The sequence below is a fragment of the Phaenicophaeus curvirostris genome, chromosome 15 (assembly GCF_032191515.1).
Source record: "Phaenicophaeus curvirostris isolate KB17595 chromosome 15, BPBGC_Pcur_1.0, whole genome shotgun sequence".
Lineage (NCBI taxonomy): Eukaryota > Metazoa > Chordata > Aves > Cuculiformes > Cuculidae > Phaenicophaeus > Phaenicophaeus curvirostris.
This window is the reverse complement of record NC_091406.1, coordinates 20834988-20861191: the sequence shown is the minus strand read 5'-3', so window position 1 is coordinate 20861191 and position 26204 is coordinate 20834988. Positions and strand designations below refer to the sequence as shown.

Here is a 26204-nt window from a genome sequence, read left to right as displayed (position 1 = left end):
GTGGTGAGGTGGGTGTTGGTCTCTTCTCCCAAGTGATAGGTGATAGGACAAGAGGGAATGGCGCTGAGCTGCACCAGGGGAAGTTTAGATTGGACATTAGGAAAAATTTCTTCACCAAAAGGGTTATCAAGCACTGGAACAGGCTGCCCAGGGAGGTTGTTGAGTCACCATCCCTGTAAGTGTTTAATAAAAGTGGGTAGATGAGGTACTTAGGGATATCATTTAGTAGTAGACAGGTATGGTTGGAGCTGATGATCTCTAAGGTCTTTTCCAACATAATGACTCTATGATTCTATAATAATCCCTTAAAATTTAGGTATCAGGGAGATTAAGTCTGTGGTAGCTACAGACAATTTGAAAGCACCAAGATAACACGAACACATAGAGTAACAACAGCGTAGAAAGGCTGCAAGGAGGTCTGAAAGCACTAGAAATTCCAACCCGTGCCTGAGTGCGCAGCTGAGAGCGGAGCATCTGTGCTGCCCTGCAGCTCATCTGGTGTGCACAGAACCTTACCTGGAGTTAATTTCTGCCCCAGCATTAAGGAGAATCTTGATGATATTAACATAACCACCAGATGCAGCAAGGCTTAACGGCGTATAGTCAGACACATTCCTGTGTTCCTTATTTGCTCCCCGGGCCAACAGCAAATCAACCACCTGAAAAGACAGTGGGCATGTTTGTGTGTGTTAAAAGACAGGTCCTGACCTTCTCTGTTATCCAGAAAATGAATGGATGTGACCACATGTACAAACCCTCCAGTACATGATCAGTTTCTCTTGTTTCATAGGATAAGGATAAGGTTTCACAGGAAAGCTTCTCTCTGCATTTGCTTTACTTTTATATGTGTGCTGCACAAACTTAGCAACCCATGAATGCATCAGTGAATCTGCATGGCTTTAAAGTGAAGCCCTTCCCTTGAATCTTCAGTTTACAAACAAGGCATCTATCCCACTCCCATAATGTCTCATACCATTTGAACACGTGTGTCGGAAACTCCCACAACTTTAATTCAAATGCAGCCAGACCAGGTTTGCCCATGTTCTGTGGTCTCACCAAAACACACGGCAAAAACCTGACCAGCTGATGCTAATGGCAAAAGCACAAGGAAGGGTTTCTCTATCGGTAACTGCATAAGAGAAAGAAAAGGGGAGGGTGGAAATGAAAATCTTTCCAGAGATGTACTGCACTTTCAGGAGCCTCATTTCACTCCCAACACAGCCTAAGGTGATTTTCAAATAAGCCAGAAAAAAGTCTGCTCCACAAGCTGCCAATCCAGAAACATCAGGGAGATTCTGACATGAGGGAGAAAACAAAGAGGAAAAATGAAAGACTTCAGCAATTTCATAAGTAATGCTGTCACAGGCAAAACTGATCTCTGCTCCTTTTAATTGCGAGTAGAACTTTAAAGAACCTGCAGTTCAAAAGTCAAAGTGGAAACTTTCCAGTGTTGGCCAACTGTTTTAACCCTTGCGAGTTCAAAATCTTACCACAGAGCTCTCTGCCAGCCCCATGTCACTCCTTGGCTGCTGTGCCCAGAGCTAAAGTAGGAAGGATTTAAAAAAATCTTACTTTGAGGGGAAAAAAAGAAGCTGAGAGAAAATGGAAACACCCTTAGAAGCCATAACATAATGTACCCTGCACTCATCTGGGCTTCCCAACCCTGCAACAGCACCACTGCCAACACAAGCTTTCAGTTCTGTCCTCATGTGCCTGTCCTGCGTGCCTTGGTTGTGAGAGCAGGAAGGATGCGTAAGAGAAGGGTTCAGTGAGTAAAGATATACATTAAACATCTCTCCCTCCCACAAAAGCACTTATCTTGCATGGACATATGGACAGTGGAGTGATCACAAGGTTTAATCACCATTAGCTAAGAAAACAGGGATAGCCAAGGGAGAAAAGAATAAACTCCCTTCCCTCTCAGAAGGAGAGACAGACTTAGATCAGCTACACCTGTACAGGCTAAAAACCTTCCCAAAAAAGGATCATTTACTACAGTGTCAACAGAAAGAAACCCGCAACTGTTCAAAAAAACCAAAACAATCTACAAACCCCAACTCAAACCCACTGAGGACCAAATGTCCGTACCTCCTGGCGCCCACCAGAGCAGGCCAGCGACAGCGGAGTATCCTTGGTGCGCTCCGACTGCGCCTCTATATCTCCACCTTTGTCCAGAAGAATTTCCACCACACCAACATGTCCCGCAGTTGCAGCCAGAATCAAAGGCGTAAAACCTAGTAACAGAAGATAGCAACCTTGAGAATCTTGGAAGCATTAAAGAGCAGAAATGCACAAAAGGGTTAATCCACAGTGAATTCCATTGATCAGACTAGAGACTTCCTGGTACAGGCCACCATCTCCAAGCCTCTCCCAGCCCCCTCCTGACCCTGATGCATCCAGGCTCTGAGTCCAGGCAAATATAAGAAAATGCCCTTCAAAAATTACAGCAGTGTTTGCACTGATCAGTTTGGGTTGACTTCCGACCAACTCATCTCTCTAGAGAAGTCACAGTTTTCCACTAAATTCCTACTGGCTAAAGCCCCAGCAAGTGAACAGATCCATTCACTGGAACAGGCTGCCCGTACCTGGGGGTGTTTAAAAGGTGGGTAGATGAGATGCTTGGGGATGATTTAGTAGTGGACAGATACGGTTGGAATTAATGATCTCAAAGGTCTTTTCCAACCTTATGATTCTACGTTGTGCGTGTTGCACAGCGATCAATGTAAGTATCAAGGAGAGAGGCAGGGTGGGTTTGTCCTCTCAGCTCTAAAAGACTGGAGATTCTGCTAAACTCTGTTCATAGAATCATTAGGCTGGAATCCCATCTAGCTCCATATATTTATGAATATCTAATTTGCCTAGCAGGTCTCTAACCATTTCCTCTTGGATCAAGAGAGCTTTGTTGTGCTCTTCCTCCCTCTCTACTGGCTTATGAGGTTGAGTATCCAGGGAACATCTCACCTTACTATTAAAGACAAAAAAGGCATTAAGCACTACAGCCTTGTCCTTTGTCACTAATGTCCCACCTGCATCCAGTAAAGGATGGAGATTTTCCTTGGTCCTTCTTTTGTTACTGATATATTTGTAGAAGGATTTTTTTCCATCTTTCACAGAATAGGCCAATCTAAGTTTTAACTGGTCTTCAGCCCTTCTGATTTTCCCTCTACAAGATTCCCTTTGTTATGGGAAACTATGATAACCAACCCGACGGTGACCCCTGCGAGCTGTCAGTCCAAGTTCGGCACTGATCCCCATCAGCCGCTCCAGCTGGTAAGCTCAGCGCTTTTGTAGAGGCTGAAACATTAGGACAGAAGTGCTTGACACTTCACCGATCTACCTAGAACACCACTCACATGCACTTCCTTTTGAAAACACAGCTAGAAAGGCATGCGATGTCGGCAGCTTTCTGTGGCCAGGAAGTGCAAGAACACAATTCCACATTTCTGCCAGCTTTGGCCATTTTCTGAAGCCAAGAATCCCAACTCCCAGTGTAAAATTCACAGATTCATGTTATAGCTCACAGTCAAACAGTTTTACTGTTTTTGCTTACCCTTCTTGTCTCTGTGTTCGATGTTGGCACCGCGGGCTATCAGCACAGACACCAGCTCTTCGTGACCTCCAGCACATGCCAGGGTTAGCGCAGTGTCGTGGTTACTTTCAGTCTTCATGGTTGGGAAGAAAAAGAAATAGAGACCCAGAAATTAAACATACTTTAAGAGAACTTTACAGTTTTTAAGACGGAACTATATTAAAGTTTGCCCTTTCAGAACGAATCAGAAAGCAAACCCAGTTGCAATGACTCACGTGCGCATCGATGTCAACCGAAGGGTACATGGGGAGCACGGACTGCGCGGGCACATTGCTGGGTGCCTGGGGACAGGGCTCTGGCGTTGGGGACTCTGTAGTGTGTGAGGAGCTGGAGGAGCCGCTGGGCACTCTGCTGTTCACAGCTGGAAAGGAACACTCTGTCATTAATCCACTCTGAAGGACGCCACACACATACATGAGAAGGGTTTATTCCCATCAAACTGCACTGGTCTTCCATCAAACCAGTAATGAGAGAGACTAATTATGTATTCCCAAAAACAAGTGAATGTGTGTCTGGCACAGAGCAGCTTTCTGGCAGTTAAACAGTGCAAGCATCAGCTCCAACATGTGTTAAGTTGGAAAATAACGTTATGAATTAGTGTGTATGCATTGCAAGTGTGAATTACAAGATTTAATAATTACCCTTTTCTAACTGTCCCACTTCCTGCTGGAGCTGACTCTGCTGCTCAGTCTCAGCAGGCAAAGTATTTACCGTTAAAACACAACCTTAGTGTTCAGAAATCCAGTCTCATTCTGGAAACCCAAAGGTTTGGATGTAGAGGTTAGCGCACACCTTGTCTCCAGGGAAGGCTACCAGAGCAAGGAGACTGAGTGGCTTATGCCATCAACTGTGTCAGACTTAAAACAACCCAGGCAGGGTGGAAGAGAACCAGCCAGGAGGAGGCTGGCAACAACAACAGGAAAGCTGAAAACTCTTTGTGCTCAATCAAATTTGTTCTGACTGATCTACAGCCTGTAAGAGATTTCCTCCTGAAGATGTGGCTTGGGTCAGGGACACAAGGAACACAACTTTATCTTTCTTTTTAAAAAAAAAAATAATAATTTTAAAAAAATTAGAATCGAGACTCTGATTTTATTCAATGAATTTAAAATGAAGCTTTACCCCAACAAGCAGAGAAATACCTTGCACACACATATCATGGGCCAAGCCCTCTGTCTGCCTTTGTAACTGCATGGGAGTCCCAGGGGAGCCCAGGTGAATCCACTTCAGCTGGGAGCGCTTGGTGGGAAGGTCTGAACCCCATGCACTAGCTCTAAGCGCACTGATTTAAGCCATGCTGTTAGTACAGCTGGATTTGCCAAGGGTTTCCACTGCTGGATTGCCAGATTTCTACACTGTGCAGCCTTATTTAATGAATATCTAGTTAGCTTTAATTATCGCAAAGCACACACTACTCTGTAGTATCTCTGGAGTAGGTAGCCAACCAACTAAGAACTGCAGGGAAGAAATGAGAAGCAGCGTTTTGCTTTTGTCCAAGCATTTCCAACAACAAGGGGAGGTGGAAGAAGGAACTCAAACCTGCCTAGGGCTTAAAGAGAAAGTTTTGCAAGCCTTTCCCAGCTCAACTTTCCTGGTTCCATCACTAAATTGCTCACAGTGAAATGGTGCAGATGGAAAAGCCTTAGACTAACACTCAGCATGGCTACTAACAGCATTAATTCAGCCTGCGGGGCTGCACACATACAACAAAGGGAACATAGACCGGAGCAAGCTGAGATGGGGTGCTTCGGCTGGGTTCTGGAGACACAGCGGGGTTTGTCACTGGGATCTGGGGAGGTGACAGTTTCCAATAGTAATTTTTCAGCAAAGCATTCTCCTTGGTGCACAGGCAAAAGCCAGCATTAACATTTGGCTATTGTATTGAAGCAACAAAGCACTGCATCTAAATTCCGAGGTGACTTCTGCTTCACATTCCACCCTTCCAAAGTGCCAGATCCGACAGCTCTCACACTTCACCTGCTCACTACAGGGTACTGCTGTTGGCAGCAGAGGAGCACCAGTTGATGTGATACGTGGGTTTTCTTGCTCAGCGCACTGAAGGGCAAGGTACGAACTGGATTGCCAAAGGTTATTCCTTCCAAAACACGAGACACCATATCACCCTGTTAAGGACTTACATGTCCTTCCTCAAGAAAGACACCGGCTCTATGCTTTCAGGCCTTGCCCCTACAGATACGCCTACAAACAGTGTCTGCTATGCACGCAGAGTTGGAATGCGCAGGGGGATGCAACGTGAGCTGGTTTAAGGGTTGTAGTCAGTGCTGCTGCTTCAGGTTCCACAAATTCTCTGCATTTCAGAACTATGACTGAAGATGTCCAAGTATTTCCTGCACACTTTGGGTTTTCATCATGTGCTTGAGACATCAGCGTGTGTGTGCTAAGTATTTCATGCACTCAGTAACAATGGTGTCAAACAGGACAGAGACCATAGGCAGAGGGAATGCAGATAAACCCTGGTACTGGCACCCCCAAATGGTCTTACAATGCCCACCAATGAACCAGCTCCTCCTACTAAGGCTACAGTAGGATGTTTTAAAGGGTGATATTCAACCGTCTTTGTATGGCTGGCAAGTGGCCCAATGGAGCATCCACACAATTCCTGGGGAGCAAAACAAGTCAGAGAACTTTTACCTCCAGTTCCATGAGGGTGATGTAGTTCAGCCTTAGTTACACAACAACATCCAGATTCATAATTCAAAGACGACTTTGCAACAATGGCTCCAACATCTCTTTGCATGCATTTGTATGGAATCAGAGTTAACTTGTATTTCCCTCAGTCCGTTTCTGTATTACCAACTTCAGTCACGGGACAGCTTCAGTGGGACAGCTACTGCTGCTGGAAAAATGACTCAGGGACATGAGGCCATCCTCCTGATGGCACACAGGAGAGCCTCTCTGCTGCTTCTGCCTCCCACTGCCAGGAGGAGCCCTGTCATGCCCTTGGGATGTCTGACACCAGCCCCAGGAAGTCAAAAATCCTTGCAGATGACTGTGTCTTTAGCAGGTCGTGCCTACAGTGCCAGAAGCACACAGCAGTCTCCCTGAGGAGCACCACCACCATCTCCATTTGACATTTTCATCTCCACAGTTGGCATTAACGCAGGAGCTACTGCAGCACTGGCACTGCTTGTGACTCTGAAGGGCAAGGAGAGCTGGAAACCCAACCGTGGGGGATAAGCACCTTCAGCAGCTCTATGCCACAGGGCTCTAACAGATCAGAGGAATGTGCGGCTTTCACCTTCTGAGGAGACAAGGGGAGAACTTCCCAACATGCAAATTGCTTCCTATTGAACAGGCGTTTTGACTTCTCACTGGGAAGGGAACTGATAAACACACTGATAGCCAAGAAGTGATTATAAACCAACCCAAATAGAAATCAATGTTCACCTTCTTTATAAAATATCTGGTTTGGATGCTTCCAGAGGACTTCAACATTCAAAAGACTTGTATTAAAAAATTATTGTCCACCTCACAAAATCCAGGCTCTTCACCTTTAAGGAAGGGTTAAGAACTCCACAGACAGGTCTGCAAAGACATGGACGGCTGTTTCCAAAGTTATGAAAAATATCACAGGAAAACACAAGTAAAGCCAAGGGAAGCAAGAACCTGGTTCTTCACCCAAGTGCAGCTCTGGAGGTATCAGCAGAACCTCATCTACCTGAGCACTGTCACGCTGTGAGCACGGACCTTCACGGATACAGGACTCGGGTTTCAGCTCCCCTTTCCTCAAAGGAACTGGGATTGTCAGGGCAAAGAAAGCAATCCTTGTTCATGGCTGAGCAGTTGTTCTGCATGTCCATGCAGCCTCTCAGTACCTCATCACTGCCCATAGGCTTGCACACACTCGTGACTTGGTCTCATTTTAGGAGTCATCATTTCTCGTTCCAGATTATCCTAGATGCCAGTTCTACTCCAAATGGCAATCCTAACAAAAGGAACTCAGATGTCATCTTCCAAATCATTACCTTAAAATGGTACAGATCTCTATTCTGACCACAATCAGAATTTCACAACCAAGTAACAGTTAATAAAGTTTCCCAAAACAAGCCTGGAATTCCAGTGTCTGAATGGGAGCAGGACAGGATTCTGTTAGAAGCTCACAGAGATGCCACCTCCTGATAGAAAGTACCAGTCAAGAACAAACAGGAATAACAATATTTCAACTAGAGACAAAACTGAGCAACAAAGAAAAGGAAGTTCCTCATCTTGATACCCCAAACCAGCAAGAAAGCCTCAGCTCAGATACTGTTGGCCAAGAAACCTTGCATGGTAAACATACAACAGGAACTGAACTGGAACTCCACCTATGCAGGACAAGATGCTTCAAGAAACCAAACGTGTACTGAGGAATGAAAAGCTCCAAAACATCCTCTCCTACTGGAAGACATGATCTAGAATAATTAATTGCTGTAAATGGCACAACGTCTAGCCTCTTTTGTCAACCCAATTAAAATTTCACCAGTAATCAGTCACACCTTCCAAGACGGGATTAGTTGCAAGATTTTTGCTTCTGCACATCCGAATAACCTCCACTACAACCAAAATGGAATGGAAAAAGCAGTTTCATTTTTAGGTTTTACTTGATTTTCCAGGGGTTACTTATTATCAGCATTATGAGATAGGCGTCTTGGGCATTGTCTACCACTGACTGACCACCAGCGAGGGTCCCCACACTTTGCACCATGACACCAAGCACCTTGGTGCCTGGCAGCTCACAAATGACCAGACCAGGCTGGCAAGGTAAATCCTCCATTTGTGTGTGGTGTCACAATTCTTAGACTCACAGAATGGTTTGGTTCAAAAGGGACCTCAAATCCCATCCAGTTCCAACCCCCTGCCATGGGCACAGACACCTCCCACTGGATCAGGGTGCTAAAAGCCCCATCCAATCTGACCTCGAACACCTTGAACCAGGGATGGGGCAGCCACCACTGCTCTGGGCAACCTGGGCCAGGGCCTCCCCACCCTCCCAGCAAAACATTTCTTCCTAAAATCTCATCTCAATCTCCCCTCTTCCAGCTGAAAAGCATTCCCCCTCATCCTGTCCCTGCACTTCCTGATCCAGAGCCCCTCCCCAGATTTCCTAGCGCCCCCCCTTTCAGTAGTGGAAGCTGCTCTAAGGTTTCCCCGTAGCCTTCTCTTCTCCAGGCTGGACAACCCCAACTCTCCCAGCCTGTCCTTGTATGGGAGGTGCTCCAGCTTTGTAGAAATGCAAGTTCTCCATCACAACTGCTCTCAGTTGAGGCTTGGAAAAATTCACTTCTTGCATCCTCACTATAGGAGCAGCAGTAAAAGGTGGTTTGTAACAGAGGACAAAAAGCCAATTTAACACTTCCATTCCTCTGAATGAACCCCAATGCAAACTCAGCATGAATAAAACTGTTCCTGGGTCCTCTAAACCAAGGGCCACTCGCCACCACTCCCGCAGCTCCACCAGCAGGGCTGTGCCCAAGGAAGACACTTGGCTGGCACAGCCAAGGGCAACCCCACTTCTCCCAGGGACTGGCTTCCCACACACCAGGCACAAGCCTTAACAACTTTACCTGGCATCTGCAGCATGTGTGGGAAAATCCGTGCCTGTAACAGTTCCTACTGCTCCAAATTGTTTTAGAAAATTAAGGACTGACAGACATGTCTCGGAGAAAATATCAAGTGCCTTTTAAACCTGGATCAAAGAGCTGGAAGTGCAAGTAGGCAGATTTGTAGCTTGTTTATAAATGCCCATCAGTCTGAGACACGGCAGGGTTATCACTGACACAGAGGGCATTTGCTTCTATGGCCTGGATTTAAACATGCGCAAAATGTCTAATGCTCTTCCAGCATTTTTTGAAGGGAGGAAAGTAAAATAAACTGATGAGGTTCAGAAGGAAATACATTGGGCCAAGGGAGGTTCAGATTAGACATTAGCAAACATTTCCTCAGGGAAAAGGCTCTCAGGCACTGGCAAAGGCTGCCCAGGGAGGTGGTGAAGTCCCCATCCCTGGAGGGATTTAAAAGACAGGCAGAGGAGGTGCTCAGGGATCTGGTTTAGTAGCGGACAAGTATGGCTGGATTCTATGACCTCAAAGGCCTTTTCAGACCAAGTGATTCTATGATTATGTACCTCACTAAAGCCATGTCAGTCCCTTGTCACAGGAGCCTCTGCATTGTGTAGCCAAAGTTCCCCTGGGGTGCATTTCTGTAATGATTATCTCTTGCAGCTGTAGAAGAGTGTGTAGTTTATATCCGTTTTTGAAATAAGTCTATCTCATTTCTAAGCAAAAAATGTCATTAATTAGCAAAACCAGTGAACGGTTTCAAAAAAAAAAAATCAACCAACGTATGCTGAAGGCATTTTAATTCTGTTTAAGATACTGTTCCGCTGGCTTCCAGCAGCCTTTCCCAGCCCTCGGCTGACACAGTAAGTGTGTAGTTGGGGTGCTTTGAATGCCCTGGATGTGACCCGTGCCTGCTGACTGTGAGTGGTACCTACCACATGGAGCTGTGCTGACACCTCAGACTGTCAGCAACAGGAACTGCTTCAAAGACAAAGCCCTTCCCTATGATGTTTTGCATTAACCCTTCACATTTCCCTTCTCAGCCCCTCCACTACTAAATCCTAAGCGATACAATTCCAGAATAAAGCAACTGCAGTCTTGTTGGAATGTTGGCTGAACAGTCTGAAGCGCAACACAGAGTAGGGAGGGAGGCACAGCATGCCAGGGAAGGGGGAACAAAGGCTGGTTCTCAGTAATACAAGAGGATTTTTGCACTACACTGTGTAGCTGAAGAGAGCTAGCACAACACATCCCAGCGTTCCACCAGCTGTGGCATCCAGGGGAGGCTGTAAAGTTGCAGGCAGTCTCCACTGGCATGAGTTTGATGCAATTACTACTCCAAAAGGCCTCGGGAATTGCTGGCGAAAGGTCTTCCCACATATTTCTACAGCTTTGAAATGAACCTTAGAGGACAGGGCCACAACTACAAGGAGGGGGAAACAGGAAACAAGGGCTGAGGGACAGACACAGGGTGCAAAGAAAAGCTGAAAAACACTGAACTACACAAACCACAGAGCAAACCCCACCGGCTGTATCCTGCGTCCCTGCGGCAAACATCCATCCTAGTCACACCCCTGGAACACACACAACCAAACCAACATGTCTTTTCCACGGGGCTTCACACAGCCCAGCATGTGGGAACTGCTGTTTCTCTTCAATGTTTAACAAAGGGAAAGATGTTTGGATGTTGACTCATCATCCAGGTAAGAGGACACCTTTCTGCCACACATTGTATCTACCAGGCAGACAATCCTGTGCAACAACTGGGGTTCAGTGGGTGCTCTGCAAACACACGCCATAGCAGATTCCAGGTTGCGTTTAAATCAGAGCAACACCACACCAGTAAGGAGAGGGACACCTTGTCCATGCAAGTGACAGTGATTTGGCTTTTCTAGTGATGGCCACTACACTGGAGAAAGTTGCTGAGGCATAAGCCTGTACAGAAAACTCTACAGAAGAGAGAAAACTGTCACGCTTCCTGGTTTCCTAATGGGCACTACCAGTCAGGACAAGGCCTTTTAAAGCAGCACAGAAAAGAACAAGGCTGAAGGGGCTAAAGCAGGTCTCCAGTACAGGATGGTTTGCACTTGGGAAAAAGATATTTAAAGGTTTCATGTTAGAATGGGAAGTCACTGTTAGGATTAATAGGACTAATCAGGAATTTTATTCTTAAGCAAGTATTCCCAAACTGGAAAACCCCAAGATGGTTTTGGAGGAAAGGAGAGAGAGGGGAAACTGAGCACACAAAGTAATGCAAAAATAGTTATATTTCTGAACCCACCTGCTATTAGGTCATCAAGAGTGTCGGTAAGCGTCTGTGCTGGAGTGGCAACCATTAATCCGTCTGGTTCTGGAACTAAGAGCCCCTGCCCAGCAATCTGCTGCTGCTGTCCTACATTCTGCTGGTTCCCTAATGCTTTCTGGAGTTCAAGAGACTCTGTCCCATTATAACCTAAATTACCAGAAAAAATACATTGTGGTGCTGGCAAAGGCTGGATGGGGACAAACTCTATTTGTCCAGCGGGTGGTGGAGACTGTTGTTGCTCATCGTCTTTAGACAAGACTGTGTCAGCCTGAGGTAACCCTGACAAGTTATCCTCTGGCGGGCCCTTATCGGCCCCAACATCTGGGAAGCCGCCCGGCAGTGGGCACTGTGGCTGCGGGGGCAGCGGTGTGTCTGGCTGCCCTTTGGTCTCCAGATATTCTTTGGTAAACTGCTGCTGGCTTTTCATCTGCAACTGCCTTTCCACCTTCTGCAGCTCCTTCAAGATTTTCTTCTTCTTCTGTACTTGTTCTTCTCTGTTCTTTTTAAGTTCTTCAATCTTATCTTTATTTAAAGGCTCACCTTGGATTAGTTCCAATGACTTAAGTTGTGCTTTTTCAATGGCACTAATTCTCTGTCCCAGTTCATTCAGCTTGCCTTCGGTCTCTTCTACTATGCACTCCAAAGGCTGGTAGGGGTGAAAAGGTGGCAGTAGGTCCTTATCTGCTACCTGCAGGGAACTTGACTTCTGCTTGGATGCACCTAAGCACATGAAAAATGTTTGAAAAAATGCCATGCTGGACACCCCAACCTCCCCACTCACCCACCAAAGAAAACAAAACAGAAATCTTTACAGCTAACTCTGCACGTCCATTACAGCCCAGGAAGGCAAACCCTGCGCCCCACACCGGGACAGAGAAGGATAAAGCACACAGCTAGAATTTTCTGTATTGAGCTGAATTTCCCTTTGAACAGAGCTGGTAAAATCTCAGGGAACCTTTATGGCTTCTGACACACACAGCAACGTGTCTGGGATGTGAAATCAGCCACAAGAGCGAGGCCGTTGAAATAAATGACTGACTTCCCAGAGCTGTTCTGATGCGCAGAGCCACTAAACTCGGACTGTTTTCCACAGGTGACTCCCACCAGCGAGGTGACAGCAGAAGCAGTCCCCTGCGAGGGAAGGCTGACTGATGCCAAGTCAGGCTTGAACTGGGCTTTCTCCAAGTGCTACAGCATCCCACCTTCACACTCCAGAGAACTCCTGCCAGCACAGGCTCCCTGCACACAAATGGATTCTGAAACTTCAGCACATCTTAAAAATTTGAGACAACATTAACACCTCCCTTACGTCCCTCTCACTGGTAACAAATTAACAACTCTGCTCACAATTAAATCTTGGACACAAATCCTGCGAGGAGCCCCACGCCAAGGCTGCACTTCTCTTGAGAGCTCGCTACCTTGAAGCAACCCGAGGCTGCTTTCCCAAAAGCCGCTTTGTGACAGCACCTAGTCCCATCTCGCTAGCAGTGATCTATTAAGTGCTGAAATTTTAATTATGACTTCAGTGTAATAAAATCAAATAAAACCATGGAAAGTTTTAGCCTGCTCACATGACTTCCTGCACCGACACTCACTGACTGTACCCAAACGGAGAGAGATGCAGCATTTTAAGCAACAAAACAAGTCCATGTGGATATTTACAAAGCAGAGTCATATAATTACTAACTAAAAGGGAAACTAAACTTCTGTACAGTTTGAGCCATGACTTCATAAAGGCATCTATACGTCACACAGTCTGGATGCAAGAACCAAGCCCCGGCTCAGTCATCGGCTCTGTAAGGACTAAGTTTCCCAAAACACCAATTTATATCTCCCTGGGCCTTCCTTTACCAAAATGATCAATCACAAGCGACTTCGTTTTGCACTGCTATTAAACCAGAAGTCACACCCCCCTCACTCTGAAGTGAATCTGGTTTTGAGGAACTAATTGAAAAAGCAAACAAATGTGAGAATTCTCTCTTTTTAAAAACAGCTTTTCTCTCGTAAAAAGAGAGGACAAAGATTGCACTAGAATTGAACCAACTCTTTGCTCAGTATCTTTCCCTGACTCTGGAGTGAAAACAAAACTCATCTAGATGTAAGGGAACAACACGGACCTGAACCCCAGCATCCCACAGCCTCCACCCCCTCTGGGATGCGTTCTCTGGTGCAGCACCACACTCGGCTTCTCGTCCAGGGCAGCAGCTCCAGCTACACACCTATGCCAATCGCTGCTATTTTGTCCCTTATCCGTATACAAGTCTCAGGACAATTTTTCAGGGAACAATACAGAAGGTGTATCCAGGCTGCACTTGCTCACTTTGTGCCAGCTGGAAGATGCCGAGCTAACGCCTGCTGCAAGCACAGGCTCTCCCTCTGCAGCAGAGTCGGGGTTTATAGTTATCCACGCATTTTAAACAGTGCGACTTACAATTTACGTTGTGCGGAATACTCTCGAAAAGCATACTGCACTCACCACAACCCTCTGCAATGCTTTTCTAGGTCTATTTTAGGAGCTAATAAATCAGTTGGTAGTTTTGGAACCCAACCTGCTCCCCGGCTGAAGGAGCAGATACATCATAGTCACCTCACTGCAAACCAACCCTAACTGTAAGATGCACCCGAGAACCCTTTGCATTGCTCTGTTTAACCTCATCCCTAAGGTTACTGTCTCTACCGTAATTTCCATCCTAACAGCAGGCATTCCCATGGCCTGGCAACTCTGGATAACTTCCATCACTCCGTAGGAAAGAAAAACTCTAGCTCAAGAAGCCCCATATAATAAAGTACAATACTGCCTCTCTCAGTTAAGTCCCACCTGAGGAAAACAAGCCTGGCACAGAGCAACTCTTCTCCAAGCCCCTGGGAGAGCAGAGAGCAGAAGCGCAGCCTTGTACGGAGCCACGGGCTGGGCAGAGGAGCCAGGGCTCTCCCAGCGGGCAGTGCTCCCTGACAGTGACTCAGCCCGGGAATTCCCATGGAACACCAAGGCAGTTTCTGAAGGCAGACAGCAGGAAACCAGCAAGGGAAGAGCTGGGCTTTGGAATTCCAGAAGAGGTGCAGAGATTTTCTTTAATCAGCTTCTAATTAGGTAACAGGGCCACTTCTCAGGTTCCAAATCACCCTTTCCACACCAGAAAACGATTGCAACCCATGATCCTGGGAGTAGTGGAAGAAGCTGAGGGGTAAGGAGGAAGATGTGCTCAACTTGACAAACACCCCACACAGCCAGGTCGAACCCGAGGGGCACCACGTGCTGTTGGCACCTTGGAACTTCTATGTGTTCGAATAATACTGTGATATCAGAAGTATTTAAAAGTAGCAATTTCCTGTAGGATTCAAATCTCCTACATTATAATAGCCTGAAAAATACTGTGCCCATTCTAGTAAGTAATGACAAACAAGACACTACTTTATATTTTCACTTTTGAAACACCTATGTGCAGTATGACTGAAAAACCATCCCAGGGCAGAGCAGCGCTGCCTCAGCCTCTCTTTTTTTGTTGTTCATTTCTCTTTTAGGTGGAGCACCCATCTTCTACAGGACCTGCCTTCTGCAACATGAAACCCAACAATGCTCAGAAGTCAATCCAGCCTCTAAAGCAACAGGTTTGCCTACTTTTAGAAATCTTGTTTAATATGAAATGAAGACTGAAGATAAAGGAAATACAGATGACGCTACACCACTATCCCCAGCCATCAGGTACCTGTAACCATGGGACAGAGGGGTTCAGTTGGCAGAAAACCCACAGAATGGGGTTTCACAGCAGGAAAGCCACAGAGCAAGGAATCAACTGTCTCCCAGTTTATTTTGTGCCCGGTAGCACCAGATGCTCTTTTACTGATACTCCACATTCCCACAGGGTCCCGTCCCTATCCTGCTCACTGCAGCCTTGTTTCTCATTCCCACAGAGCACACACATCTCAGCAGCCAGGTCCCTGACCAACACACATCACAAAGGGCAAGACCTGCTCTGCATAAACAGCTCCCCATCCACTCCTCTGACTTCTTATTCTCTGCAGGTAATGAGAGGAAAGTGTTTCCTATAGAATCTCCTGGACACCAAGGATCATCTCAGTACCTGTGTTGCAAGAGTCCGTTCAACCAGTGCAGACTCCTTCAAGCACCATCACCAGTTTTGAATTCCTTCTGGCTGCAACACTGAAAGGTCCTGGGCGCTGGGAGAAATAGTCTGGAGAAACAACCTTCATATTTATGGTCCTCAGGTCGCTCTACTAAGGAATGATACTTGGCTAATTTAGATTTGCTTAACACAAATTTATAGGGCTACTGCCTACGAACAAGTCTGATACCACATTTCATACAGCGTACTGATGATTCATTGAATCATGAATCGGTTTGAGTTGGAAATGACCTTAAAGCCCAACCAGTTCCAATCCCCTGCCATGGGCAGGGACACCTCCCACTGCATCGGGTTGCTCAAAGCCCCATCCAACCGGGCCTGGAACACCTGCAGGCATGAGGTAGCCACTTCTAATCCATTGGATATCTCCTTCTCCCAAAACCCAACTCATTTATATGACCTTTCACAATGAACAGAGCAGCACAGGTGAGATGGCACCCGTCAAAAGTAAACTCTCCTAGAACTAGTTTATTGACCTCAATGACATAATTATTAGAGGTACTGTTTGCTCAACAACAGCCTCATATGTTACCGCAGCACCACAGGCAAGTAATTCTTCCGTCCTCTGCAGGTCCGAGGACCAAGATACTTACTGCCTGAGAAATATGAAGCCCAGTTCAGCTCTTACCCTAACAGCAATAACTGACGAGTGAGCAAGGACAGACATTTGTTGCATTTTTAGAGTAAGCAACATAAGTTTAAGAAAAAAAAAAATCACTACTTTATTTTTAAGGCCTTTTCAGAAAATTAAAAAGAGCAAAGGTTTGGTTTTATAGTCCATTACCCTTCTACCGGAAGTTTCTGTCAACACAACTTTCATTTCAGCTTAGTGGTTTTCATCTTGGTGACCGACCACCTGAAACAGTTACACTACACTTTAATTTTCATTAGATGGAATTCCGGGACTTGTTGACAGCTCCTCAAGTTTTGGAGTTGTTAAATGGGGAATAAAAAACAAAAGAGGAGAAAAAAAAAAAAAAAAGAGTGGCTGCAAATCCAAACAGTTCAATTCCAAAAGATTTTTCTGGTAAGAAAAATAACAGCAAGAAAAAAAGTCAACTGCGTGATACAAACGTGTGTTGACACCTCATCTCTGCTGGAGCCAACCCTAGCATATAAATACGTCTGAATCCTCACAGCATCCTGATCAGTAATGTTAGCTAGGATTTAAAACCCCAACCAAACAAAACACACCACACAATATACCACCCCGTCAACTCCCAGCTCCAGTCTGCTCTTCACATCACAACAGGCCCACGTCACGAGGCATAAACCATGCTCACGTGCTTGTACTCTTAATAGAATCGGTTGTCCACTCTTCTGGCACTTCAGAGTATTTTACAAATCTGATTTCACTCTGGAGTCAAGAGTAAAATTTGCTGCCTGCAATGAGAATTCATCAGTCCCATCAGCAGGAATAAGACGAGCTCCATATTGAATTGTCATGAAAATTCCATGTTTAACTCATTCCTACTGGTAAGAAATCCAGCTCTGAGTACCCAGGGCAACAATGCCCCCTTGTACACACAAATGCAAAGTACAAGCTGATATAGTCTGGTGTATGGGCAACAAAACCCAGCCTTCTCTTCCCAAGTGAATTTGTCTGCTACACTGTTTTTAATACACACTTAATTCTTCTTGATAGAGAACAGGACACTTTGTGGAAGACTGAACAATCAGATGAGGTTGTATTTTCACTATGTTCCTCCTGTGAACCATGCAGGATTTTTGCCAATCATTGTCACTCCTGCTGGGGTTTCTCTGGACAGCGTGCAGGGAATAGGTGTGATGACATCTGCCAGGCGATGGTGACATGGCTGAAATCAAGCCCAACTTCAACCAATTTTTTGACATTCAAACATTCGAGCTACTTTCCAATGTTGGTCTCCTTCCCAAGTTTCCTCTGATAGCTTGGCAGGATCTCACTGGAAAGCTGCTTAGGTGTGATTCAAACAGTCGGTGGCAGGCAGTGAGTGAAGCTTCAAAGGAGTGGAATTTCACCTACCCCCATGCAAAGATCTTTATCCGCTTGTGCTCCGGGGGAATCTACATGTGTCTTGGTTTTAAATCACCTGCCTACACTGCTGAAGAGTCACACACGAGGAGAACAGGTCTGTACATCTCCTAGGAAAGTACTGGTGAAGGACAAAAGCTACAAGGCATGGATCATTACAGTTCACTCAAGAACTCATCCCGGATAACTGGGCCAGCTGCTGACCCCAGCAACAGCTACAGAGGGAACAGCAGGAGTGAATCAACAGATGCTGAAGCACCTGAACAACGACCAGGCAGCTGGGCTGGGCAGCAGAGAGGTCTGAAAGGAGTCGGAATGGAAAAGCAAGAACATCGGCTTGCTTTAACGCCTTCACCTCAGTGAGAACAAGACAATCTTTCTCATTCCAATGTTAATCTGCCTCTGTTTCAATTAAATCACATCATGTATGAGATCCCTGCCAGTTTATAGCTCAGCATTAGGCATAAAAATCAGATATTGTGGTAAAAAATCTTGACTGAACTTGTAGCTATTGAAGCTCTGTAGAGCTGGTTTCCCTTTCCTCTCTCGGAGTTGTCACCATTGGATTTACATAGAGATGCAGAGGGTGCCATGTATTCAAAGTCTAACCTAGAAAGCTTACAGATTTCAAAAATCCTGCTCAGCTTGAAGAGAATTCTGGCCTCTGCCCCAGGGATGAAGGGCAGATGCGGGCAGCTTTCACACCAATAACTGAAGTCTATCAGAGCTTGCGAAAGTCTAAAAATCCACACACCACAAATGTTAGACGCTGCAAGTTACTGCCCACATAAAACAGCAGTGGAGAAATCTCAGGGACAACACTTTGATAGGTATTAAGCACTCTGATACCTCAGCCTCCAAACCCAGACTGCTTTCAATTTGGAAATGCTTAAAAACACCTGACAGTTCAAATATTTTAACTAAGAAAACAACTCTGCTGCTTTCCACAGCCTCGTGAGCTTCCCCTGAGGGCACCAGATGGAGGGGAACTGGGAGCTGCATCCCAGCCACAGAGCTTTACATTTGGTGTTGGGAAAGCTGGAGAGCCTCTCTGGTCCTGTGGAAACAGTGTGTATGGTTATTCTAGCCAAAAGACTCTCTGCGCTGAACAGAATTGCTGCTGGCTGCTGAGCAGACCTGACCACGTCCCAGTGAGGGCAGCAGCAAGTACAAGACACCGAGGAAGGGATCTCCTGCCTCTCCTCATGAAAGCACAAAGAGCTGAACTTCACTGTGATTTCACTTTTATATGGACACAATAAACAGTAAAACCAATCCTTCCTGAGCATATAAGAAGCGAGGTCTGATCAGTCCTGTGAACTAATTCTGCTGCTTCCTCCAGTTCTTTAGGAGGCTCCTACCTTTGCATGTCACCTTTATCTGAGTCTCTCTAGATCCACTGTCAGCTCAAAACGTTTCTCCTCTCAGTTGCTGAACACTGATATTAATCCTTTACCAGAGCAATTATTTGAATGGCAACTCTTCCGTATGTCTTCCTACTTTACTGAATAGGAATGCGATTCAACAGTGGACCCCAATTTCCTCTTACAAACCCTTCCACCACATCTGAATCACAATGATAACACACAGGCATATTCTAGATGTGCCAAGAACTCTTCAGGAACCAAGCTGTCACTTTAGCACCTCTCACAGAATAAACCCGGGCTGGGCTGCAGTGCAGAAGGCTCAGGGTTGTTCTCCCACCTCCGAGTAGTTTGGAGGTTTTATAAAAAGTCAGCGACTACTGCTAAGGGTGAAGGCAAGACATTTGTCTTCTGAAGATAAACAATTTTGTTACTTAAGAACCTAAGATTGCTTCCCCTGCTTCACAGAAATAATGAACCTGTCTTTACCCAACCTCTCTCTTGCCCCTCATCTCCCAGAAGCCCAGGGCTTGTTAAAGCCCTATGTGTGTAATGAGTTCAGAACGGAAGTTCAGCAAAGAACACTGACTCGATTGCAGTCATAGTCGCAGAACGGTACCACTACAATTATCACTGTTTATCACAGAAACACCACCTTTCCCTTCAAGACCTGAGACCCTCCAGAGCTTCGCACACAGTTGTCAGGAATGCCTCGTCAGCCCCATGACACATTTTGATAGCTGCATCTCTTGCAAGGCATCACAGATGAGTCTCACGGACACTCATGAAGCGTGTCCTGAAACAGGGGGACCAGAGAGAGCTCTGTGCCAGTTCCCACACCACGGTACAGCCAAAAGCACCCCTAAAATCTCTGCTGGCACCTGCAATAAGTTTTGAGCTTTTTTTTTTTGTTTGTTTAACGAGAGCTATTCCTTAAACTACAACCAACTACTTGCTTTCCATAATTTGGTTAAATAACATTAGAGTTCAAGCTTGTAACCTCAGTCTTCTGACAGCATCAAAGAACCCATCACCAATTTCCATGCATCCCAAAACACAATTCCAGAATAGGAAGCCCTGAGCCACGCTAACAGTTACATTACTATAAGGGCATGTGTGCTGGTACAGAGGTTTTAGCATGTTTATGTGAACCAGAAGTTGCACATTCTTTGTATTTGTTTGGCACTCATTTTTATGAAACCTAAATTACCCTGTGTTGCACATCCTAGGAGTATGACCCAATAGCTGCATGGCAGAGATGCATGGCAAATGTCACAGCCGTGCATTCCAACACTGTTCAGGACATAGGCCTTTTCCGTGTTCATTAAAGCCCCTGGGCTCAGTTGGTTCATTTGTTTTAGGAACATGGAGCATTTCCAGAGTAAAGGAATTAAGGAAAGTAAGCTAATAAGAGCTCTGCACACTGTAATATTTGATACCCCTGTCCAAAACTGTAAATCTTGAAAAGCTGCACTTTGCGCCACTTGGGAGTTTACTTCTCCTTCTGAGCTGCCTTACAGATATCGAGATTAGTTTACAAAGCCCACTGCTGGAAACAAACTGCCAAACTCACCATTTAATGACTGCACAAAGTCTCAACTGGTCAGCTCCACCATGCTCAAACCCTGCTATTATGGTTACTGACAAGAGCACCACTACTAAGACAAGAAAACCTCTCCTGTAAGTAGCTCTGCATTGGTATTTCACAGCCCCACTGTGTTTGCATTGCTACTGTAGGACTGGAAACAAGTAGGGATAGCAGTTTCATGTAGAACAGCTTCAACTATTCTAGATGGGTAATGCACAATACTCAAAAGTTAACACCATGCCTAGAGGATACCCATGGTTTTTTTATCACTCTGCACCATGGCAGTTACCACAGTAATTTTCTTCTAAAAAAACAGAATAGGCATAATTCTAATAAATTAGAATAAGCAGAATAAATTTAGAATAGCCAGTGTTAATGTAGTAAAGAACACAAAAAATAAGCAAAACCTATACACTACATAAACCATTTTAAGTTGCACTTCATCAGAGGTGTTCAGGAGCTGGTGTGGACTACATTCTGCACAAGCTCTAAGAAAACTGTCCCCAGCCCATTCGTTTCCAAATCCCTCTGCTGTCCGAGTGGCTGCATACTAACCTTTCACCACTCCCAGGAGAGGCGGCGAACTCTCTGGAGGGGTTCTGTCAGGCTCCTGGGGAGGTACAACCATGGCAAGTGTATGTACCGGGACGCGTGGGACCTTGGAACAAAGCCAGAGACATGCTTAGATAAAAAAAAAAAACCTTCTGGACAGACCAGACCGCGATGCGTTCATGCACAGGCACAGCACACCTCTGTTCCACTCTCCCCAAACTGCTGTGCTACTTCTTAGTAGGACCTTCCCATGCTGGTTTAGTCGATCATCTGTCTAAACTAACGGTGTTGCTTTTCACCACATCCTAGACTGTACAGGCTGGAAGACCATGCACATCACTAGGCTTTTAACCAAGGAACTCCCCTGGAAAGCTGCCTCTCCAGACTGAGGAATTCTAAATCTATCCAGTTTATTTTCTTTTACATAACAACCAAAATCAGCAAGGACATTGGAGCCGTGCTGTCACAGGGTTTAGAACTCTTTAAGCAAACACTGAGCAAATGCCATCAAGAAAATCATATTCTTTTGTGCTATGAGGTCCACCTGAGAGGCACAAAGCGCATGTGTTCTCCAGGACAGTGCAGACAAAGTCATTCAGCTTCCGCACTCCCTGCCATTTTCAAATACTTTTCTAATGCCTTCCACTGTACGTGCTCACATCTAAATTAACTTCAAAGATAACTGTTAAGGAATTGCTTCTGTGCAAGATTCATAGTGATATTTGCAAACAATTCCTTGGGCCTTACCTGACACTGATCCTGAGAGGGGGGTGTGAGCTGAGACAGGTCTGCTGCAGGAACCGAGAGAACATTGTTTGGGTAATCCAGCAAATAAGAAACGACATTTGTGTGTCCTCCTTTGGCGGCTTCAATGAGCATCGTCGAGCCATCCTGAAGTGAGATTTTGGAAATAATGAGCCAGAAAATGGCATTTTGCTACCTACCCAGTATAGCACGTCAGATATGAGTTAGACTATGTAAAACTGCATATTTGCTAAGCCATTAGATCAATGATGTGGTTCGTTCAGTGCCTACAATAAATGCAGAGTCTGAAGTCAATACCTTGAGCCGATGAGTTGGATCTGCACCATGTGCCAGGAGTAGCTCAACCACTGCCAGGTGGCCTCCAGCACATGCCAGGGACACCACCGTGTGGTCGTTGTTAGCTGTGGCCCTGTTAACATTGGCACCTACAAAGAGAAGATTGCAGAATTAAATACAAGGAAATGATATTTTAAAAAGCATCACCAAGTACAGTAATTTCTGGAACAGAGAGAAACTTTCCTAATCTTCCTAATTCCTATATCCTCCTGGGGTAAAAGCAAGAGATTGCGTGACTGCTGGCTACTATGCATCCTCCTCTCTTTGTAAGGACAAGGTGGTACCGGCAGCAACCTTGGTTCAGCAGTAGGGAGGACGAGGGAGCACTTACAGGGTACACAGCACAACTCCCAAATGTTCATCCTAAATACTCACCAGTGATACCACATGGTGAAGTTTTTACTGTTCAGACAGGACTCGAGGGTGGGTTTTCCTGAAGGAGGGGATGCTTTTTTTTAAGAAACTGAAAATATTTGCGGTTCTTCACATCTATTGACTCATCAGCTGGGAAAATAATGAGCAAAGTGTTCTGTGATTCAGTGTATCATGAACTAAATGAAAATCAAAAGCCCTGGGCAATGTGACAAACAGACAGACATATCCAGGTTTCGAAGAAGGATCGCAAGCATGCAGAACTGTAATATCGCATTTTGAGGTTTTCACTCAGTTAACCCAGTATTTTACCTTTGCTGATCAGGAATTGCACAGTGCACAAATGACCAGCTCGCGCAGCCTTCATCAATGGGGTTCTCCCACCTTCAGATTCATGCTCCTATTGTAAAGGAGAAATAATGCATGTATAAATGGGTAGAAAGTATAGCAGTGTTTCAGCTTTGAGACCACCTCACGATGGGACCAGATCTTCTCAAGAAGATCTATCTCATAAGCTGACTGTAATCGATACAAACTGAAGGGAATCAACGTTCATGTTACCTTAAATACTGAATAACACTTCCAAAAAGCACTAAGACTACATTCATACTATTATCACACAGTGAATTTTCCTTGGTTACACCCCCTTTTATCTGAGTGTTCATAACATATTTGAGAACAGTAACATCTTGTTTCCTTCTCAGACACGGCCAGTGATGTGACCCAGCCATCGCCCAGGTGGTTGGGAACTGACGGGCAGCAGTTCTCAGAGCTGTCATGAGCTGCACACCAGATCTTTGCCACTAACACAACCTCCGAGAGACAGATGACATTTTTAAAGCACATGGAAGAGGGTCAGCAATAAAACCAAGACAAATCACCATGGGTCACAAAAAGCGTCTGCGTAAGAGGACTAGAGAGTAGAACGGAGAACAGATGAATAAAACCAATAGAACCAATAAAATAGGGATGAGAAGCAAGACCAATTGTTGAATCTAGAAATTTTCTGAATACTGGAAAGATGTGGTTGAATACAACATTATTAAAGGTTCCAGACCAAAGAATCTGCCTGCATGCATGATCGATACCACAGTGAATGCTGCCTAACACACATCAGCCTTCCTACAGCAGCAACGGGGAAGAACATCACCTTTCCGGATTGCCTGTAGCTGTGCTCCAAATATTCACTCTGACCAATAACACACCAGCACTATAGCTTTCCTTCATTTAACAGCTGGGAAGCCAAGACCTAAATTCACTGGGTGCTTCTGGAATTGCATGTATATCTGCCAGGGAAAGCTCACTTACTGCTGACAGCGGGTGGCACTGCTATTTACAGACAGAAAAGGACAAGAACAGATTGGACAGAACAAATCAATTCCTCCCATCATTCCAGCATTCCTGAAAACCCCACATGTGTTCTGTGACATATGGCTTGCTTTGGTCTCAAGCTGCACCTTAAAGCTTGCTTTCTCTTCATACACTCAAGGAAGAAATCCCTTGCCTGGATCTTATGTTGGAGACTGCCCTTGTATAGGAACCCCAACCCACTCCTTAGCCATACATCGGGGGTTATGCTGCCCCTCTCCTCTGCGCTGTGGAAAGAGGGAAACGCTCTGCTCCTGCACCTCCGTAAGAACTTTGCATGATTACATCGCCCTACTGCCCATTTGAACTCCATGTTACCACTCTGGTTTCTTTGCTTCCTTGGTCATACCCTGGGGAGAGGGCAGCCTTACAGACTGACTGGTGAAGTCACTTCTTTTTATTAATAAACAGATTCTGCTCCTAGGGCAAACAAGTGCTCAGCTGCCAATAAATACATGCATGCTTTTGGAGTGTCTGCATGTTAGAAACATTTGTAGGACACTTAAAGCTGATCCTGTTAGCGTGTGGCCCTGTGACGTGCAAGAATTAGCAGCATGCCCCTGAGTGCTGAAACCAATTCTGGAACCTGGCAGTTCTGGTACCTTCCTTCCTCAGCCACTGCCAACCAATATAAAGAGCTCACTGCTTTTTGCCTTGTGCCAGCAAATCACAGGCCCAGCAGTGATGGCTGCAGAGAACCACTGAACACCACTTCACTCCAGTGTGCAGGACCAGAACAGTGAGTGGCTGGAAAGCTGCCTGGCAGAAAAGGACCTGGGGGTTATGGTCGACAGTGGATGAACATGAGCCAGCAGTGGCCCAGGTGGCCAAGAAGGCCAATGGCATCTTGGCTGGTATCACAAACAGCGTGGCCAGCAGGAGCAGGGCGTGACTGTGCCCTGTACTCAGCACTGGTAAAGCTGCACCTCGACTCCTGGGTTCAGCTTGGGGCCCTTCCCTACAAGAAAGACACTGAGGTCCTTGGAATGTGTCCAGAGAAGAGCAACAAAGCTGGGGAAGGGGCTGAGGAACAAGTCTTTTGAGGAGCGTTTGAGGGACCTGGAGTTGTTTAACCTGGAGAAAAGGAGGCCGAGGGAGACCTCATCACTGTCTACAACTGCCAGAAAGGAAGTTGTGGTGAGGTGGGTGTTGGTCTCTTCTCCGAAGTGACAGGTGATAGATGAGAGAGAATGGCCTCAAGCTGCTCAAGAACCGGTTCAGACTGAACATTAGGAAAAATTTGTTCACCAAAAGGGTTCTTGGGCACTGGCAGAGACTGTCCAAGGCAGTGGCGGAGTCCCCATCCCCTGAGGTATTTAACAGATGGATAGGGGAAGTGCTTAGGGATATGATTTAGTAGTGGACAGGTACAGCTGGGCTTGATGATCTCAAAAGTCTTTTCCATCCAACTGATTCTATGATCACTGCCTGAACAATTACATACTCACTCCTAACCCCCCATGGATGAAATAGAAAAGACAGGAAGAAGCAAAATTGATTTTAGGCCCTCTTAGCTACATTCAAGACAATGAAAAGCAACCCTATATTGCATCCAAATACAGCACTTCAGATAACCAGCAGTAAGATATCATTATCTGCAACACTGTTCTCAACAGACTGCACTGCTAAAGTCTCACACACGCATGTCAGGAGGCTTCCTCATTGAAATGCAAGGCACTTACTCTGCCCAGTTTAACCAACTGTCGCTGCATCGCGCGGGCAGAACCTGATCCTCAGTTCCTCTACACTTCAAACTCTTGCAGTACCATACACATCACCAGTCCAGCCAAACCAAACCACGCGTGCGCCCGCTTGCTCTTGATCTTTCAAGTTAATGTGTTTTAGTGGTGTTTCTCAAATTGGAAGACAGAAATGCATATTGTATTGTAAGATGAGATTAATTTGGTGGCTACAGCACTCTGTTTAGCCCTAATAAAGGCTAACAAACAGCATCGACTCAAGCTTTAAGGGAAAATGTCCCAAACAAGTCAAAATGAGCAGCTGAGCCAGTGTGGTGCTTGTGCCTCTTCACACCCTTTTGCCCAGGAGGGCCAGACATTTCAAAGACCTTTTATTTTTTTTTTAGCTATTGTCAATGACCAAAATCTAGACAGAAAACAGGGAAGCTGTCCAAAGGCATCCCCATTGGCTTTCCAATGCACTTCTCCCTTGTATTAATGTGAAGTACATGCAAATGCTTACTCTGCAAGAACAGGAACTAGCAAGGAGACTGCCCACCACATTCTGC

General features: G+C 45.6%; 1 protein-coding gene across 16 annotated transcripts in view; it reads right to left on the bottom strand.

Annotated features, from left to right (window-relative positions):
* Positions 1–26204, bottom strand: part of ANKHD1 (ankyrin repeat and KH domain containing 1) — a 119365-nt gene that overhangs the window by 29444 nt on the left and 63717 nt on the right. For 14 of the 16 annotated variants that reach the window (XM_069869584.1, XM_069869590.1, XM_069869582.1 and 11 more), the window contains 9 exons: positions 22901–22988; positions 22178–22305; positions 21863–22006; positions 21119–21221; positions 11429–12172; positions 3805–3950; positions 3551–3662; positions 2089–2234; positions 517–659 (listed from right to left, as the gene is read on the bottom strand). In XM_069869584.1, the coding sequence (XP_069725685.1) occupies positions 517–659; positions 2089–2234; positions 3551–3662; positions 3805–3950; positions 11429–12172; positions 21119–21221; positions 21863–22006; positions 22178–22305; positions 22901–22988 (1754 nt within the window). The remainder of the gene's footprint in view (positions 1–516; positions 660–2088; positions 2235–3550; positions 3663–3804; positions 3951–11428; positions 12173–21118; positions 21222–21862; positions 22007–22177; positions 22306–22900; positions 22989–26204) is intronic. The other 2 variants (XM_069869595.1, XM_069869596.1) reach the window with 2 other exon arrangements.